General features: G+C 42.5%; 2 protein-coding genes across 4 annotated transcripts in view; one reads left to right on the forward strand and one right to left on the reverse strand.

The window, feature by feature from the left end:
- Positions 1 to 4284, forward strand: part of pde4d (phosphodiesterase 4D, cAMP-specific) — a 52782-nt gene extending 48498 nt beyond the window's left edge. For all 3 annotated transcript variants that reach the window (XM_030357715.1, XM_030357714.1, XM_030357716.1), the window contains exon 15: positions 49 to 4284. In XM_030357715.1, coding sequence (XP_030213575.1) covers positions 49 to 672 — 624 coding nt within the window. In that variant the 3' untranslated portion in view covers positions 673 to 4284. The remainder of the gene's footprint in view (positions 1 to 48) is intronic.
- A 1269-nt stretch (positions 4285 to 5553) lies between these two features.
- Positions 5554 to 18492, reverse strand: rab3c (RAB3C, member RAS oncogene family). Its single transcript, XM_030357718.1, is given in 6 exon segments — positions 5554 to 8355; positions 9108 to 9171; positions 9174 to 9234; positions 13009 to 13127; positions 16408 to 16632; positions 18276 to 18492. Coding segments are annotated over 6 exon segments (678 nt in total). The 5' UTR covers positions 18294 to 18492; the 3' UTR covers positions 5554 to 8164.
- Between the last annotated feature and the right edge of the window lie 271 nt (positions 18493 to 18763).

Here is an 18763-nt window from a genome sequence, read left to right on the forward strand (position 1 = left end):
CACACCCACTCCTCGGCCTGTCTAAGCCCCCGTCCCCCACGTCCGCAGGTGGGCTTCATCGACTACATCGTCCACCCGCTGTGGGAGACGTGGGCCGACCTGGTGCACCCGGACGCCCAGGACATCCTGGACACGCTGGAGGACAACCGCGAGTGGTACCAGAGCACCATCCCCCAGAGCCCCTCCCCCGCCCCCGACGACCCCGACGACGGCAGCCGGCCCCCCGGGGGGGACAAGTTCCAGTTCGAGCTCACCCTGGAGGAGGACGGGGAGTCGGACACGGAGAAGGACAGTGGCAGCCAGCCGGAGGAGGAGGAGGAGGAGGAGGAGGAGGAGGAGGAGGAGGAGGAGGAAGACGAGGAAGACGAGGAGGAGAACAGCTGTAGCGACTCTAAAACACTCTGCACGCAGGACTCGGAATCGACGGAGATCCCCCTGGACGAACCGGTGGGGGAGGTGGGGGAGGAGGAGGAGGGGGACGGGGGGGGAGGGGGAGGAAGGGGCGACGCCCACGCCCTGCTCGCCAACCGGCGTGGTGGTGGAGGAGGTAGCAGATCAGGAGGAGGAAGAGAAGGTGGAGGAAGAGGAGGAGAAGTCTGCACATACATAGCAGCGCATGGAAAGCAGCTGAATGAACCATTTCTCTTAGTAATGACAGATGATTATTTATAGGTTTTTTAAGGGGTGGGGGAGGGGTTATTTTCCCTGTTTTTATTTTGTTTTTTCCTTTATTTTTATTATTATAATTTTTTTCTAAATCTATGTTTGCATTTTTTCTAAATGTGTGCTGCTCCCTCTCGGCCTGTTTGCCCATCCTCATCCCAAACTAAACTGCTCCCACTTACTTTGCCCCATCGGTACTTTTTAAAACAAGTTATTTTGCACTCAGGAAATCTCCTTTCCTTTCCGCGTATGTACTGTAGTATGGCGCTGCGTGTGTGTGTATGTGTGTGGGTGCGACTGTTTGTGTGTGTGCGGCCATATCATTGTTACACCTCAATGTACGATGGGGACGAGCCATTTAGTTTCCCACGCGGTGCTGTGCACGTGGCCCCATGACACTCCTCCCCCGTCCTCTCCCGGTTAGCCTTGCCTGGACGTTAGCCGTGCTCATGTTTTATCAAGTGCCCCTCATTGTTTCATGGATGTCTGCCGTCTGGCGCTCAAGGAGTGTCTGTGTCATGGTGATGCCATTTCTTCCCCTCAGCGACATTAGGAGACACCGTTTGGAGGCCAAAAGAAACATCCGATTGGGGACAAACCAGGATGAAAAGCTGTAGTGCACTGGGGGGTAGCAAAGCATGCTGGGATTTGTTTTTTGGAGGGTATGTTCTTGATGATGTGGAAGTCTTCCTTGAAAACCTGACTGAAAAAAATAAGTGTCCGAGACCTCGTTCTTTGTCTTCATACGGTACTGTATGTCAAGCAGAGATTTGTTTTCTAGCTTCCCCCCTCGCGTTCTCCTCTGTGAGCAACAACGAGAGGTCGAGGAGCGACGCCAGGCAGACGGAGACACAGAGACGCTACGCTAGAAAAGAACGACATCCCAGATTACAGTGATTTTTCAATGTTTTTCGGGGCTGAATTGTATCGGGAGTGCATTAAGGAGTGTTGCACTGGCTCCTGACGATATTCAATAGCATTTATATTAATATTCCCATCACCGTTCGCTGGCATTGGCCTGTTTGAATGAGTTCAAGCCGCCCTTCTGTTTTTTGTTCTTTTTATACCTAAAGGGGGTTTTCACAGATGACCAGTCTACAACGTGTTGCGTCATGCTATATTTTCTTTACGCAGATTCGTTCTGATGTTTAAAGCCTTTACGTTTCATTCTCATTGCCTGCAGTTCCTCTCCTAGACACCCTGACACCATGCAATGCTTCGTAGTTGATATGAGATGCACCTTGTGGCAAAAGGTTTGAGTAGTGCGTGCGGTGCACAAAGCAGATAATTGTGTTCAAAAGACTTTAAGGAATTTTTTATACAAACGCTATGAAAGCTTTTGCGATTATTCAATGATTCGAAGAAGGTTTTGGCCCCCCTTTCTGTGAATACTGTTCACCCTCTCTACTGAACCTGCCTCAATTCTTTCCCTGAAACAGAGTCACACCACAGTTCCAGTTATGCTAGAGAAATCAATACGGTCTTGGTTCATATTACGGTTATCGTGGCCATTACGGTTGGTTTTGCCATTCATACCATAAGCATTCGACAGCCGTCTTTGTTTTTGACATCAAATCAAGACAATCAGCTTTGTTGCTTAGTAGAACGCTTATCCTGGGACATAGATACTTTAATGCACTGATACTGTATGTTACCACTTAGACACGTTTTGTTTACCTTGTTCAACGCGTAAACTTTTAGACTTTTCTCAACAACTCCATGCCACCAGTCCTTTCCTTTTGTTTTCATCTCTGTGATGTTTTAACTTTCATTTTGATGTTAGGATGGTACAGTACCTTCACATCATCCATAGCTATACAAAAATATTGTCGCTCTATGTACATACAGAGACATCCAAACATGTAAATCATATAAAAGTCTTTATTTTTAATAGTGCTTTAAGTGTCTTTACGAAAAATATTTATTTAATCTTTTGGTTTTAATTTTTTCATTCATTTTGTGCCAATTCTTTTGCGTTCAGTTTTGTGTTTTTTTTTTTTTCATGCTCACCCGATGCTCTTACCTGTAATACAATGTTATGGTTTTATTGCTGTTTACAAACATATATTTATTGTGCTGTAAATACTATATAGGTATTATTATTGTTATTATTATTAACATTATTATCATCATTGTCATTTCCATGATGCTGTTTGTTGTAAATTATCAATTCGTATCATCCCTTTTGGTGATGGTGTGGCTGCATTGTAACTCTTGTTGAGTGAATGTTTATTACACATGTTTCTGCAGTGTAAAACACACACACACACACACACATATACCCCCCCCACACACACACACAAACACACACACAGGAAAGATCCATCAATGTGTTGCTTACCTGAGAGCTAGCTCAGTCGAGAGAGGGGCAAAGCCAAATTGTTTTGTTTTTTTAAATAAGGAAACTGTTCCTTGGCCCATGGGCTGTGCCTTAAACTAAATACACATTTGTTCCATCTAGACTACTTTGTATCTGCTTTCCTTTTCCTCCTCTCTTTTTGCTGCAGTAGGGGCTATAAGTTGGCTTGGTTGTCCTGTCGACTGGAGAAGAGGCATGTGACAAGGAGAGGAACTCGAGTGAAAATGTTGCCTTTTTTTTTTTTTTTATTTAACAGCCAAACACCATTTATTTTGTGAGAATCGGAAAAAAACAAAAATGTGGTACTTGTTGTGATTTATATTGTTATATAACTAGGAAATAACGTTATGTTATGATTCAGGTCTGCTGCAAGTCCTAGACCCCACACTACCTGAGTGATGCGTAGCTTCATAGTTAAATGTGTGAGAGCTGCATTGGACCTGTTATCGGACGAATCCACACAATCCTTTACCCCCTGCAAAAAAAACAATCAGGCAGGTGTCAACGATCCACCGGCTACCCCATCCTCCAACCCCTGATGAGTACACTAAACGGACTGCTTATGATTTAGCCTGCACCTGCCAGATTGTACAGGATCTGTTACCACTGAAGGGGGGGAATGAAACAGAAGTATGAAGCTGCCTCCCGACCACGGTTTAAAGAGCGCACCAAGGCTTAGAGGAAACATCTGCATGTTCAGCCACTGCTGCATTAATTACGGCTGAAACACTGACAGTGTGTTGACTCATACGTGCTTGGCCCACACTTTACACTCATACTACTTGCAATACCCAACACCACTCACATCGTTCTGCCTGGACAGTAGAGGGACAGTATCTATAAGGGGATTTCGGGAGGGGGGGGGAGGGCTTTGGGAGGGGGTGTGCATCATTGTCCTATAAAGAGGACTCTTATTTTGACACGCATACTGTAGATTCTAAACAGCCCTGGACCAATGGAAACAGTAGGTTCTTTTGTCATTATGTGTTCTATTTTTATGGAATGAAAGGAATACACAAAACTGTAACTTAAAAAAATAAAAATTCTTCAGGATTATATTTTTTTGGGTTGTCTTTAGAATGCCTATTTGTCTGAAAGTTTCACAAGACAATTAAAACGTTATTTTAATGGATTCCTTGTTAATTGCAGTCTATTGGATAGCACTGTAGATCATACAACTTTACGTAAAAAAAAAATAACAAATGAAAAAAAAGTTTTTTTATATGCAATGGACTAAATAAAGCATGGGTTGATTGTGCTGACACTCTTCTTTCCTTGACTGTAAGTTTCACTGTGGAGTTGGCAGTAATGCTATCAAAATACCTACCTCATGTTTGTCGGTGACAGGTAGTCAAAGCTGTATCACATCAGTGTTTTGGTTCCACGTTATATATTTACAGATTAACATAATAGGTAAACGCTTCAATTTTAGCCAGTTTCTTTATTCTTGAATAACAGCGCCATCTCCTGTGACTTTTGATATCAAATACTAGACACTAAAGAAATCAAAGTGATACTAATATTTGGAACACAATCCTTTATTCTAATTTATGAAATGACTCTTCCAAAAATTCCAGCAAATAAATAGATTAGAACCACACATAATAGGTGAATTATTTTCATACACTCTGCTGTTCTTCTTGTAGCCTACGAAATGTTTCTCAACACAGGAAAACACGACTAAATCAGAGATTCGTATTAATGTGTGGCATTTCCCATTAAGCATGCGTGCCCTGGATTTATTTTCCACTAACCCTGAGAAAGTGTCCGCGCTGGCCAGTGACAGAGGGTGATGCTCGGCATGGGAAAAGCCATAGCGCCGTACCGCTGGCCGGAAGCCCGTTATATGTCACATCCTTTGCCAAGAGAGAGGTTATTAACCACAACCACCTCATTTGTTGAGCTAGAGAGTCCGATGTTATGGTCAGATTAGAATGCCTGGTTCCTTTATTGACAGAAAGGGTTTTGTCATGGAAGCACAGCCACAAGCTCTGATCCATTTGATTACCTTAGCATCCAGTTAGCTCTGTCACAGCCCCGCTGTTAAGTAGCCCTCCCTCGCTTTTACTCGAGCTTTGCCACCTGGTACTTAAAGTTAGATTTTTGATTTCGGTGTCCCAAAACATACATTGTTAATACAATTGTAAAGATCATATAGGCCTATATATATTTATATATTTTTTTTAACATCAGTTACAAATTTAGATATTTTTTAATCTTAGTGCGAGTGACTGCATATCCTTTTAGTCAGTGAGGTCAATCCACTTTTATTGTAAGACTAGAGAAATATTAAAGGGCCCCTATTTTACAATTGAATAATCGACTCTGGCTACATCACATATGGGAGGCTCCACCACCCAGATTATGGTCGATAGATCGTCCTTCACTGCTATACCAATTGGTTACCTGATCCATCCCTAATAGGCCTACATCTGGGCGGACACTCCCACTGATGTCCGTCATGTGACTACCACCGCATCCCCTCTGCACCAAATGGATCACACCAAGGGACCAAATAAGAGGAAACAAGACACCCATGAATATAATTTATTTCCTATCATCTCACAAACATACTTATTACATTGCTTGCACTCTTAGAAACAAATATGTAAATTATTCAATATTATATATGACAAGAGCAACAGTTCTGGCCCCCTAAGTATTATGTTGTATAACTTCGGCTACTATTAAAACGCTCCTCTGAATTTTTACTTGAGATAAATACTTTTATTTCAATTTATTTCATGGCTATTAGTATACGGTAATAACATGTACACACATACACACGTGTCAAGTACGTGTACAATTATATGAATACACACACACGCGATGGATTTTTTTGAGAATGAAATTGTATCCCTTATTGTGAATGTCCTCTGGGTGGCATAGGGTGTAGACAACATTATATCCCTGACTATCGGTCACATCAACACTGCATTTTGACATTATAATACAAGATCAACCAAAGACCAACAGTTAGCAGGAACAGCATACAGTACGTGAATTTGTATAAAATGTCTACGCAAAGAATACACCGTACATATACTCTATGTAATCACCAAAACACACTCCCAATCTCACACACACACACACACACACCACACACGCACGCACGCACGCACACACGCACGCACGCACGCACACACGCACGCACGCACGCACGCACGCACACACGCACACACACACACGCACACACACACACACACACACACGCACACACGCACACACACACACACGCACACACACACACGCACACACACACACGTTCACAGAGTGAATGGCTGTATTACTGAATGAAGCACACACTCTATAAGAGAGATTACAGTGCATCATTTGCAGTGCCATTCACCAAAGTTTTTCCCACCTCCTGCAGACATAGCTGTCACACTTGGGGAAGGGATAAACTATTTACAGGTATTAATTCAGAAAATATTGCACTTATTGGCCCATTGCATTTCACAGCATGTGCTATGACAATGCACTTATATCCGTAACATAGAGTGATATATTTATATACAATTTTAGAATATAAATTCTACACAGGTCAGTATTGTAGTCATGCATTTTTGGAACCTATATTTATCTATGCAACAAAAAACGGTAAATGCAAAATGACTCCTATATGGTTTAGTATTAGCATTCTTTTTTTTGGCACTGTATTTTATGAAGTGTTGGTTGTTCTTTGCCTTTCTGACTTTAACATTTTCTCGAGGACTATATGTTATACTAATATACTAATATGTGGACTTGACTTTTCACTAACACCACTATGAGCTGGCTGCATTAGCCTTGTTGTTTATGCTGTTAGCCAACCGTTTATATCATGAATATCCCAATAGGAAGAGTCAGATAGTAGGATGTATCTTTCTCAGAAAATATGGATTTTAAAGCCAAAAGTGTGAAATATTGACATTATGTTTGGGCACTTCAAAATTAAACAATGTCTAAGTATATGGCTGTTTATTCCATGACACAGCTGGACATATATGTTTTCAACTCTTGTTTTTTTTATGAATTATTTAGATCCTAACAGAGGAGTTCAGCCATTCCATATACAGTGTTTGGGTGCTTGAATATCTGAGTTCAACCGATTATTTTGGGCAAGGCTAAAAACGGAAGTGCCTTGACAAAACATCAGAGAAGATTGACACATTTTGTTGGCAGCATGCTCAAAGCATTATAATATAAAGGGTCCATATGGGAAACTAATCACACACAACTGATTTGTTCATGAACCGATATAGTGGTTAGAAGGTCACAAATCCACGGTAATCAAGTCTATATTACTATTTCTGGGTTCAGTTCAAAACACGAAAAGGACAAAGGAAACGAAAGAGAGGCCGTATTGGAGAATTAAAAAAAGGGCCACTTCTTTTCATCCAAGGTAGATCATTTGAGGGCAGAAAACAGAAAATGTACACCGATGGAGTCACACACAGAACTCATGCAAACCAACCACGGTACAAACATCCAACACCACACACACATTCAATACACTGGCACAAGGCGCTAAACAATGTCACAATGTACCTATACAATGAATCATATATTTGGCAGATTGAAATCATAAACTGAATATAGTTTAAATAAATCTTTAGATTGAATGCAAACAAAACGTTTGTTGACGAGACCAAACTTGAAGTGATTGAATGAAATTAATGCACTGACTGGTTGACTCTTGTTTTATAGCTATTCTACAATGGCTAAATTATGCATAAATATATAAATATTTATATATATTTGTTTTCCTATTATTACTTAAAGCTACTTAGCTAACAAGCACACTAAGTAGTCGCGATTTGAGATGAGTGTGACTTCTCTAACATTTGTATTTTCTATATATATATATATCGATGTTTCCTACATATCCATAGCCGTGTCTAAAAAGGTCTGTGTGTTTGCTTGATTATTTGCTCATGATACAAGGGGTTGTCAGATAAATACATCACGGGATGAGACCAACTACTAAAGAGAGCGTGAACCTTAGACCGGAGAGCATTTCGGTACACGAGGAACGATTAGTGCACTAATAGTGCAACGAGCGCGACAATAACCCTGCACGCTTTGTACGCTTTTTTTACCGTACCCCTATATAACCCCACCTACCCTCCCGACCCCTGTGTGCCCCCTAGTGGTAGACCACTAACAGTTGCACCCTTGCTGCTGAAGGGGCGGGGCGCTGTCGCTCAGCTTGGCGGTGGGGGCCCCCGTGGTGACGGCCGGGTCCGTGTCCAGGCTCTCCGACATCTTGTCACAGATCAGGTCCACCAGCCGCTCGAAGGTCTGCTTCACGTTCACGTTGTCCTTGGCACTCGTCTCAAAGAACTCAAAACCTGGAGGAAGGAGCAGCGGATGGAACAGATTGTAGAGCGACGCTCTACTGAAGGTGCTGTAGGTAAGATTCAAACAGGTTTAACTTGAGTGTTTTTTAGTTTTTGCCGTTTTTTTGTTTTTTTTAGAAACGGCATAACGATCCGTCCGTTCTTGCTGGGTGGGGTCCTCCGTGAGAATGTGTGCTTTGGGTATGAGCCAATGTGCATTGGGAGCGGTCTGAAATTTTATTTCAACCTGCTCCCAGAAAATGTCTGACCAATCCGGACCTCTCTTCCATGATTGGTTTGGGGAATCCATGTCTCCTCAATGGCGGATAAGGAGGGAGCAACGAGGGAGGGGACGATGTTCGAAGTAGCAATATGTTACTTACTTCCACTCTGTTCTGCCCTCTCTCTTGACTACCCCTCAAACCTTATATACAGCCTCTTTAATTGGATTGTGCAGGAGAAATTGCTTTTCACTTAACTGCAACCACAAAAAATATAAGCTATACATTGAACAGCATTAGTCCAACAGTGTAGGACAATATTATATAGGGCTACTTTTTAGTCATTTTAGTGGATGAATCCAAAATATTAGTTTAAATTTTTCTTTTTAGACTGAATGCATTTTCGAGGTGCAGCCAGGGACTACAGGCAGACTGCAGAAAACGTTTTGGCAAGGAGACAAACACCGGAATCACCGTCACAACCAGAATAAATGACTGCATTAATGAATGGATGAATGAGCGGTTGAGTGTTCCTGAGCCTACCCAGCTGTTCTGCAAGCAGCCGGCCGCTGTCCACGGAGACCACCCTTTCCTCGTACCATGTCACAACTTGTTTCCCGCCAAAACCACCTGAGCGTTGTCCCAGGAGTAGGTCTTTATCTGGGTGGCCCTGTAAGCACACACACACACAGACACAATGACCACAAAAACTCTCATGGAATCAAATCCTTGAAACATTTCCTTTCACTTCTAAGCGGATATGGTTTGGATGTGGATTCTAGACTTTGCAACAAATGTATGTGGGTCATTTGTTTATTTTGTAAATTGTCACAAAGGTTTAATATTCAGATACAATAGGGCTTGTCCCTCAGAATGCATAATTTGTTGGGGAAACTCTGCCGTATTAAGAGGACTGTAAAATCCTTAATTATTTTTTATATACTGTAACCTAGGCTAATTCAAACGTTGTTTTACCAGGTTATGCATGAGAAATGCCGTGGGAGTTTCACATACAATAAATGTCTCCCCATAATGACAAATCATTTCACGGTTGATGACTAAACACTGACCTAAAACACAGTACGACCGACACGATTGCTAACATTCAAATGCTCCTATGCTTCCAAAATGGAGGCATCCATTGCACTGCATCGTAAGGAAATTCAAAGAATAATCATGTACACACTGCTTTTCTGTCAGTCAATGAACAGAGTATATTTTGTTATGTCTGCTTTCACATAAGATATAAACCATTGAAACAATTATAATGTTGCTTGAAAACGTGTGTTTATCACTCCTAATGCTCTCATGCCAGAAACTGCTGGCTAAACCCAGGTGAGAGAGTGAAAAAGCGAGAGGGGGACAAGAGAAAGAGTTACATAGAAATACAGAGGGAGTGAGAAGGAGACACAGGAGTGAGGGAGGGAAGGGTGGGTATGAGATTCAAAGAGAAGACAGGTGAGAGAGAAAGAGAGACAGGTGTGAGTGAGGGAGGAAGGGGTCAAAGAGAAGAGGGAGAGGAGTAAGATAAAGAGAGAGAGGTATGAGGGAGGGAGGAATGAGTATAGGAGTCGAAGAAACAGAGGAGACAGCGGAGTGGGAGAAAGAGACAGGAGTGAGAGAGAGGAGTTGAGTGTGAGGTTCAAAGAGAAGACAGGAGTGAGAGAGAGGAGTGAGTGTGAGGGTTCAAGAGAAGACAGGAGTGAGAGAGAGGAGTGAGTGTGAGGTTCAAAGAGGAAGACAGGAGTGAGAGAGAGGAGTGAAGTGTGAGGTTCACAGAGAAGACAGGAGTGAGAGAGAGGAAGTGAGTGTGAGGTTCAAAGAGAAGACAGGAGTGAGAGAGAGGAGTGAGTGTGAGGTTCAAAGAGAAGACAGGAGTGAGAGAGAGGAGTGAGTGTGAGGTTCAAAGAGAAGACAGGAGTGAGAGAGAGGAGTGAGTGTGAGGTTCAAAGAGAAGACAGGAGTGAGAAGAGATGAGTGAGTGTGAGGTCAAAGAGAAGACAGGAGTGAGAGAGAGGAGTGATTGTGAGGTTCAAAGAGAAGGACAGGAGTGAGAGAGAGGAGTTGCAGTGTGAGGTTTCAGAGAAGACAGGAGTGAGAGAGAGGGTTGAGTGTGAGGTTCAAAGAGAAGACAGGAGTAAGAGAGAGAGAGACAGGAGCGAGAGAGGGAAAGAGCGAGTATAGGAGTCAAAGAGAAGTCAGAGTGAGAAAGAGACAGGCATCAGAGAGGGAACTGTGAGCAATGAGAGTCAAAGATGAGACACGGGTGCAGAGAAGAGAGTCAGGAGTGAGAGAGGGAGGAATAAGTATGAGTCAAAGAGAAGTCAGAGGAGTGAGAGAAGGAGGGATGCAGCTCGCTGTATCTGCAAACAGACGGAGAGAGGGGGAGAGCGAGAGACGCAAACACAGAGAGAGAAAGGGCTCAGCAGGACGCTGGCAGACATCTCTAATAGAGTTTCAGAAGTGGGTCATTTCACAACCAACGGCTGATCAAATCCACTGTGACCGAACACCAGGTAAAACCACGTCTCGCCTCTCTCGACTCCATGAAGATTCAAGACATCAATTTAATACATACACAATTTAATACATACACATTCCTCTTCACCAACCTCCGGGGTGAAGAGGAATATGCATCGACGTTCTGTCTATCTTTCAATGTCCCAATGTACTGGGCCTTAGATTGAAGACGGGCTTGCTATTTTCTGTCTTTGTCAAGGACAGGAAATGCGTACGTACACAAGCTTATTCAGGCACAGTCAGGGAAGGAGCTGTTGCTATGGAAACCATTTTTTTCTGCAAACCTTGTCACAATGAACAAGGCTGAAGCAAAAAGTGGAATAAAAGCCTCTGGCAACTGGGGGAAAAAAAGGAGGACCGAACTTAGCGAGAGAGGGGGGGGGGGAAAGCTCACTTATTCTCTGTGTCTAATGCCGCTGGATGTGTGCATTGTGTAGTATGTAAGCACACAGAGAGGGTTTATGGATTTAAAAAATGCCAACCCCTTACCTGATGCTAACAAGAGTCACATTGAGATAGAGTAACTGTTAGCTTCTCCTTGTGCCTTATGTAAGATAGCACTTTCATATTGCTTTTCACCGTATCAAATCTCTCTTCTTGACATATACATTTTCTTTCATTCATATCAGAGGAGCAGTGGAGTCTAAATGTTTAATATCCTATGAGAGTATATATAGACCGAAGTGGAAAAAGGACTTAATGTGTGCAGTGATTGTAGGCCCCTATTATTAGGTCATTATATATAGTACTTATTAGGGCTTATTGGACAAAACACATTAAATTAACTGATTGACTAACTCCAAATATTATGTGCAAATGATTTCTCATTTGTCATATATTCATAAAGAATCAACAATCCATTCCACAAACCCGTATCTCCTCATTGGATGGCAGAGAGGGGAAGGAAGGAAACAAATTCATGAACCATCTATTTAAAAGAAATAAATCCTTAAAAATGTTCTCACAAGATCGCTATTTCTGTCGAAGAATCTGCCAACTCACCAACAGACGGTTGCAGAGTCTGGCTGAATTTAGACCTTTAATCTATGAATATCTAAATATTTCATCCCTGAATGCATCATGGTATGTCAGCAGCATTTGGGCTCGGCCCAGAGAGCCAGTGCTCCGCTCTGCTAGCTACAGCGTGTGACTCATACACTCGCCGCAGCCGTGACCTTGAGGGGTGAACGTCCCTATGGGCCGGAGCAGATGCATAGATTATCGTTGCTCTTTCATGTCAAAGAGGATATAGGAGAATGGGAAATGGAATAAGAGGAGAAGGAAAGAGGGGGAGAGGGAGGGAGGGAGAGGAGAGGAGAGAGAGAGAGAGAGAGAGAGAGAGAGAGAGAGAGAGAGAGAGAGAGAGAGAGAGAGAGAGAGAGAGAGAGAGAGAGAGAGAGAGAGAGGAGAGAGAGAGAGAGAGAGAGAGAGAGAGAGAGAGAGAAGGAGGTAGAGGAAGGGGGAGGGGAGAGGGAAGGGAAGCTAAAGAGAGAGGGAGAAATAGGCAGAGAGGGACTGAGGGAGGGCGAGAGATAGAAAGAGATGATGGTAAGAGACAAAGGGCAAGAGATGATAGAGCAGGAGGGGGAAAAAGAAGGAAATGGACCTCACCCATGTGAAACAGTGAAATCAATACCTAGCTTACAAGACCTGCGGATAGAACGGAAGGTCAGCTATTTAAATCTGTTCCAGAGAAGGAATCTCATAATGTTCTTGGGGGGGGGGCGGGATGTCGCTTCATTACATTAGCAGGAGGAACCGCCGCCTCTTTTCATTGGATGATTTAATGGACAGACCCATAAAGATTAAATACTACGGGCAGTCACTCAGTACAATCACACTGCGCAGCAGGGACAGGGAATACCCCCGACACACCAAACACAGTTTGTTCATGTGATCCGAGGAGGTTAGGAGGACGCCTCACCAGTCCTGCACGGCGCCAAACGACTCCTCGTTGGTGATGTCATACATCAGGATGAAGCCCATGGCGCCGCGGTAGTACGCCGTGGTGATGGTCCTGTACCTCTCCTGGCCGGCTGTGTCCTACAGAGAGAGCACATGGCCCCCGGCACAGCGGGGGGTTGAATGGGTGAGGCCAACACGCTAAATGGAAAAAGGTGCATTGCATCTCCCCCACTATGAGGGCTAGCAGTTGGTCAGGTGATGGGCGACGGCAGGCAGAAGAAACACAGAGGGGCCGCACACAGTGTGTTCTGATGTCCCGTATGGCTTGATGCTGCGGCATGTTTTGATGTCACAGTTGGTTGTGGTTGTGGTTAATGTCACAGGATGGTCTAACGTCACGGCCTTTATGTCACCTGTGTGTAGTGATGTCACTGCATATTCAACGATAGATATATTGTGATGTCCCAGCAGGTTGTGATGTCACAGATTGTCAGTATGTCACAGCATGTTATGATGTCCCGGCCGGTTGTAATGTTTGGGCAGATGGCGTATGTCACAGTAGATGGGGATGTTCCAGGACGGCAGCAGAAGATGAATGGATTTAAAGGAAATCTATGTGTGTAGCCATTTGGTAATGGCTACATCACATTACGAAAACAATAAATCAACCCCAAAACCTGTGCCTGTGTGGTTTGGATGGGATTTTAATATGATTTAATTGATGCCCCTTGGGGAACCAAGCCCTCATTACACCAAAACATCTGAATACACATCATGCTGCACATTACGTGTGCATTGTTGACATTGGTTGTACTTACTATGAATACTTCACTTAGCTGACTGAAGCAGGTTGTATTTCCTTACAGTACTGAACACATCTGAATACATTAGCAATGATATCATTAAATCCATATTACCACAGAAATATACAATATATCTCATCTGTGACCTTTTCTATTTTGGTCGCTTGCATGTCTTGCAAACCACAATCAAACAAAAATAATATGATTACCTCCATTCCAGTGCTATGTATGGACAATCACCTGTCAGTGGTTGTTGATTTATATTTATATTTCTCTTTAATCTATTAGTGTTTATTTATTATATAGGATGAGTGTTATTATTGATAGTATATCAGTGGATGGATTCTGTTATGCACTGAGTGAGGACTGCAGAATTGTACTGAATGGAAGAAGCAGAATGCAACGTAATTTCTCAGCGCTATGCATAGCTGTTAAACGGAATCTCTACAGGACACAATATGCTGTGTTTGCTAGCTGTGGTCTGAACATGGATGTTACATGGTGCCTGTTTTAGCCTAAGGACCTATCTGACCTTCACAACATGGAGTAGAACCTCATTGCTTGCTATCTCATACACAGTGAAATGTAAGGACTGGTGTTAACAAGAAAGCTGTGTTTATGATGTGTGTGTGTGTGTGTGTGTGTGTGTGTGTGTGTGTGTGTGTGTGTGTGTGTGTGTGTGTGTGTGTGTGTGTGTGTGTGTGTGTGTGTGTGTGTGTGTGTGTGTGTGTGTGTGTGTGTGTGTGTGTGAATTAAAAACAGGAATTAGGAATATGACAGATTAAGGCTTTCCTTCACATATCATCATTGAGTACTAATCCTATTCTGGTTTATTTTTTGTTGTAGTCTTTGTTTGTTGTTAAATAACAATGCATTCATCTTGGCCTTTCCTCTTGTCTGAATTTTAAACAATTCCATATATTTCATTAAACCAATCGATTCCGGCCAAAGGTCTTGACAATGACATGTTTATTTCCGGTCTCATTCCGTGAGCAGCCTCGCTTGCTTCTTAGTTAGAGCAAAAACTGCAGTTTCCAGTGATCAGCATTGGAGGTTTTTCCAAGAGGCTTTTAAATCTAATGAGTTGAGGTTGACGGTTGACATAGCACAAACTTCTCTATGATTTATCGCTGTGACACTTAGAATGAAATTAGCCAATACCCATCGCCTTAAGGCCATTTAAGTCTCTCTCTCTCTCTCTCTCTCTCTCTCTCTCTCTCTCTCTCTCTCTCTCTCTCTCTCTCTCTCTCTCTCTCTCTCTCTCTCTCTCTCTCTCTCTCTCTCCTCTCTCTCTCTCTCTCCTCTCTCTCTCTCTCTCTCTCTCTCTCTCTCTCTCACTCCCTCTCTCTGTGCTATGGCTTTAGTGGACCTCGTATGACTGACGGTTCTAAACACCCACAGCAGCCAGAGAGGAGCTGAGTGCCAGCCAGGCGGAAGGCCCCTGGACGCCCTGTATTCATGGAGGGATAGCAGCAGATGGAGGGGAGGTAATAAGGTGGATCTACACGCAGAATCAACATGGCAATGGTTAAACAACCACCCCCACACTGCCACTGAGGTGTCGGGAGACATTTCATTTCACTAGTCACTAATTAAAAAAGACGTTTTCTCAGTTTCCAATGGGCACAATCGCATTGGGGGAAGTGTTGCGTCTGTGTTCCTCCCTGCTGTTTGCCGAGCTAACACTTCCTTGCCTCCCGTCAGCGATGGAGAGGATTCCATCTGTCTACGTTTTTTGTATTTTTGTAGATTGACATTTACATGACAACACGGTTTGTATTGATTTAGCGTAAAAAAGGCATTTTGGAGATATGTCATAGATTTTAAATATATCAATTCAATAGCCTTCTCAGAATATACAAACAAAATACAATTTATATCAGATTTTCATGAAATGCCTTAGCATTTGGTTTAATTTAGCCTTGAAGTATTGTTATAAGGAATACTACTATTCCTTATACCTTATTACTATCATGAGATAGTTCATCCTCTTCATCTTATATCAGATATAGTTTAGAGTTAAGAATGATTATCTGAGTGTAATATGTTAGAAATGGCATAGCTGTCTGTCAGCTATTAGTGAGTGACATGCGCTGTGAGAATGTCTGTTTTGAATTTGTGTCTGCCTCTCTATGAACCAGTTCAGAATGAAACTGGTCCCAGCTCATCAGGGCATTTCTCACCTTTCTTTCTGACCCGTAGGACATGTATTATGAGCACTGCAACAAGTACATAGTACTCTTTTGAGAGAAAAATGTGTAAACTTTAACCAGAAAATGTATATTCTATTAATTATAATATTCTATAATGGTTATATTTTGGACTGATTATTCAAAATTGTGGTGTACAGCTGTTTTCAGTAGTCTGTGCTATGGTAAGAGCAATGGAAGCACAGCCACAATGATGAAGAATCGTCATATAGGGTGTTTTTATAGTTGAGGCATTCAGCCTCAGTTTGTAAATGCAATTATTCTGTGTTAGGGTTCAGGTGCCATAGATAATGTATGCATAGCAAGATTCATAGAGTGTGTTATACAACAACTCATTACCTATAATAGCATGTGATCTGAAACAAAGCATTTGTCCTGTAATGTAACCCACGGCCGTCCACTTACCCAGATCTGTAGTTTGATCCGTTTGTCGTTCTTGTAGACGGTTTTAACTTTGAAGTCGATTCCCACGGTGCTGACGAAGGCGGAGGTGAAGGCATCGTCAGCGTAGCGGAAGAGGAAGGACGTCTTTCCTACGCTGCTGTTGCCAATAATCAGCAACTTGAACATGTAGTCAAAGTTCTGGTCCCCTCCCTCTCCCTTCCCTTTTGCATCCTGAGTGGCAGCCATCTGCAAACACAACAAGGCTTTGATTATGTTACATTATAACAAAATGGAATGAGTAGTAAATCATTTAGCCTGGGGGGAAAAGCCCACGAGAAAAGGACCATTTTGAATGGTTGAATTTGAAAAAGCTTCATTAGAGCGTTTAGATGCTTTATTATTTAGATGCTACTTATTTGTTACTTAATGTTTTGTGGATATTTTCAATATCTTATTTAGTAAAATTGAATTACAAGGTTATATATATATATATATATATATACATATATATATACATATATATATAATATATAATATATAATATATATATATATATATATATATAATATATATATATATATATAATCTTGTAAAAAATATTTTGCAAACGCTTTCCATCAAATTGGGAATGGAGACAGCGTGAAATGGCATATATAACCGTCCTACTTGCTGAGAGGAGAGTGTTTACACAATGCATCTGTGGGCTACTGAGCCTATGTCAAGGCTGAAGTGAGATGCATGAAGCAGGCTCAAGCCACAGCCTACAAAAGAAGCCGGATCACCGTACTGTACATCCAGCACAATCCAACGTTGCATCCGTATGTTAAATATGGCCTGAAAATGATTTGGAACACGGATGCGTATAGTATACAGACACGTCTATATACACACACAATATCCGTTTCTTCGTGGCTTAACAATACGATCTTAAAGAAGGAATGCGGCCTGTTCGGCCACGGAACAGCAAGCAACGGTTGAGACAAGCAAATACATTTCGGACGTAAGGTCATTATTTCAATTGACAAAATGATTTCACATGAATGAACTCAACATCACATTTCAACTAACCTGCTTCGAAGGCCTTGGCGTGATCTGTATCTGTCTTTTTGCGTTTATTTTTTGCAGAATACGACTAATTGTATACGTAATGCAGGCGTTGGTTTAGGCACCGACAATTTCAGCACCTGGGAGCTGTCCCCTTTGGTTCGGCTCTGGCACGCGCCGCTGACGAGGGTACGCGCGAATGATGCGCGAAGGAGGTCGGTAGATCAAAGGGTCTGGACGTACAGTGGGCGGTTCCCCTCGCTGTTACCAACCAATCACTGATTCCAACGTGCAGTGGCCGGTCATTTCGCCGTTACCACCCAATCAGTGATTGGTTGGCAACAGCGAGCGGTACCGCCCACTGTTCTTTCAGACCCTTGGATCTAGCAACTGCCTTGAACGAACAGCGTCGAAAGCTTCATTCAAACGTCACTGAAAACAAGATGGGGGATGTAGTTTTTAAAGATTCGTTGAATGCACAGGAAAAACACAACCTAAATACAATTATGACTACACTTTCCAGCATGAATTGCTGTGTCAACAGCTGTATAATATATGTTTAGAGCATTACAAAATAAACGAATCGTTCATAATTTACATCCTTATTTGCTGTCTATCTGTTTGCACCCTATGAGGAATAACAATATTTGTCCGTTTTTTGTTTTTATGAAAAGAAGCCTACAATACGTTGGCTAGTTTGTGCATAATTTATAGCCTAAAAAAGCCCTGTTTGGGATAACTCTTTTCCCTTAACCGTCTTTGATTATTCGCCTCCTTGTTTGATGTGCACTGTTTATAGCCTTTTTCGCACAGGAGAACACAAACTAAAATCTGAAGCGTCTTACCTTCCCATACAAGTCCATCCTATATATTAGTCCAGTGTATATGCTATTTCCAAATGTGGAAAGTTTAAATGGAATAACGTGCAAGTAAGCTATACAAAAAACATTCGCCCCGACACGATTATGAAAAATAATCAATTCGTGAAACCAATAATGGCCTGGTTCCGTTTGCGTCACGCTCAGTGTTTCTGCCAGCTCCCTCCCATCCACTTCTCCGGAGAACAAACGCAAGCGGCTGAGCACATATAAAACTGGCCATAATTGTTTCGAGGCCATTTGAGCAAACCATTGCGGGTCATGGCCTGCTGGTGTAACTAACTACATTCGAACTAATATAGGACAAATCATTCCACGGGGTTGGTGAGGCCCTTCTTTAGTTGTTTTGCTCCCATGTATATGGTTTATAGGCCCTGCGTGTGTTGTGGTGTAGGTGTATGTGTGGGGCCGTGTGTTGGTTTCTGCTGGGATGTCGGCCGCATTGCCTCTACGAA

Source organism: Gadus morhua, chromosome 6 (genome assembly GCF_902167405.1).
Source record: "Gadus morhua chromosome 6, gadMor3.0, whole genome shotgun sequence".
NCBI classification, from domain to species: Eukaryota; Metazoa; Chordata; class Actinopteri; order Gadiformes; family Gadidae; genus Gadus; species Gadus morhua.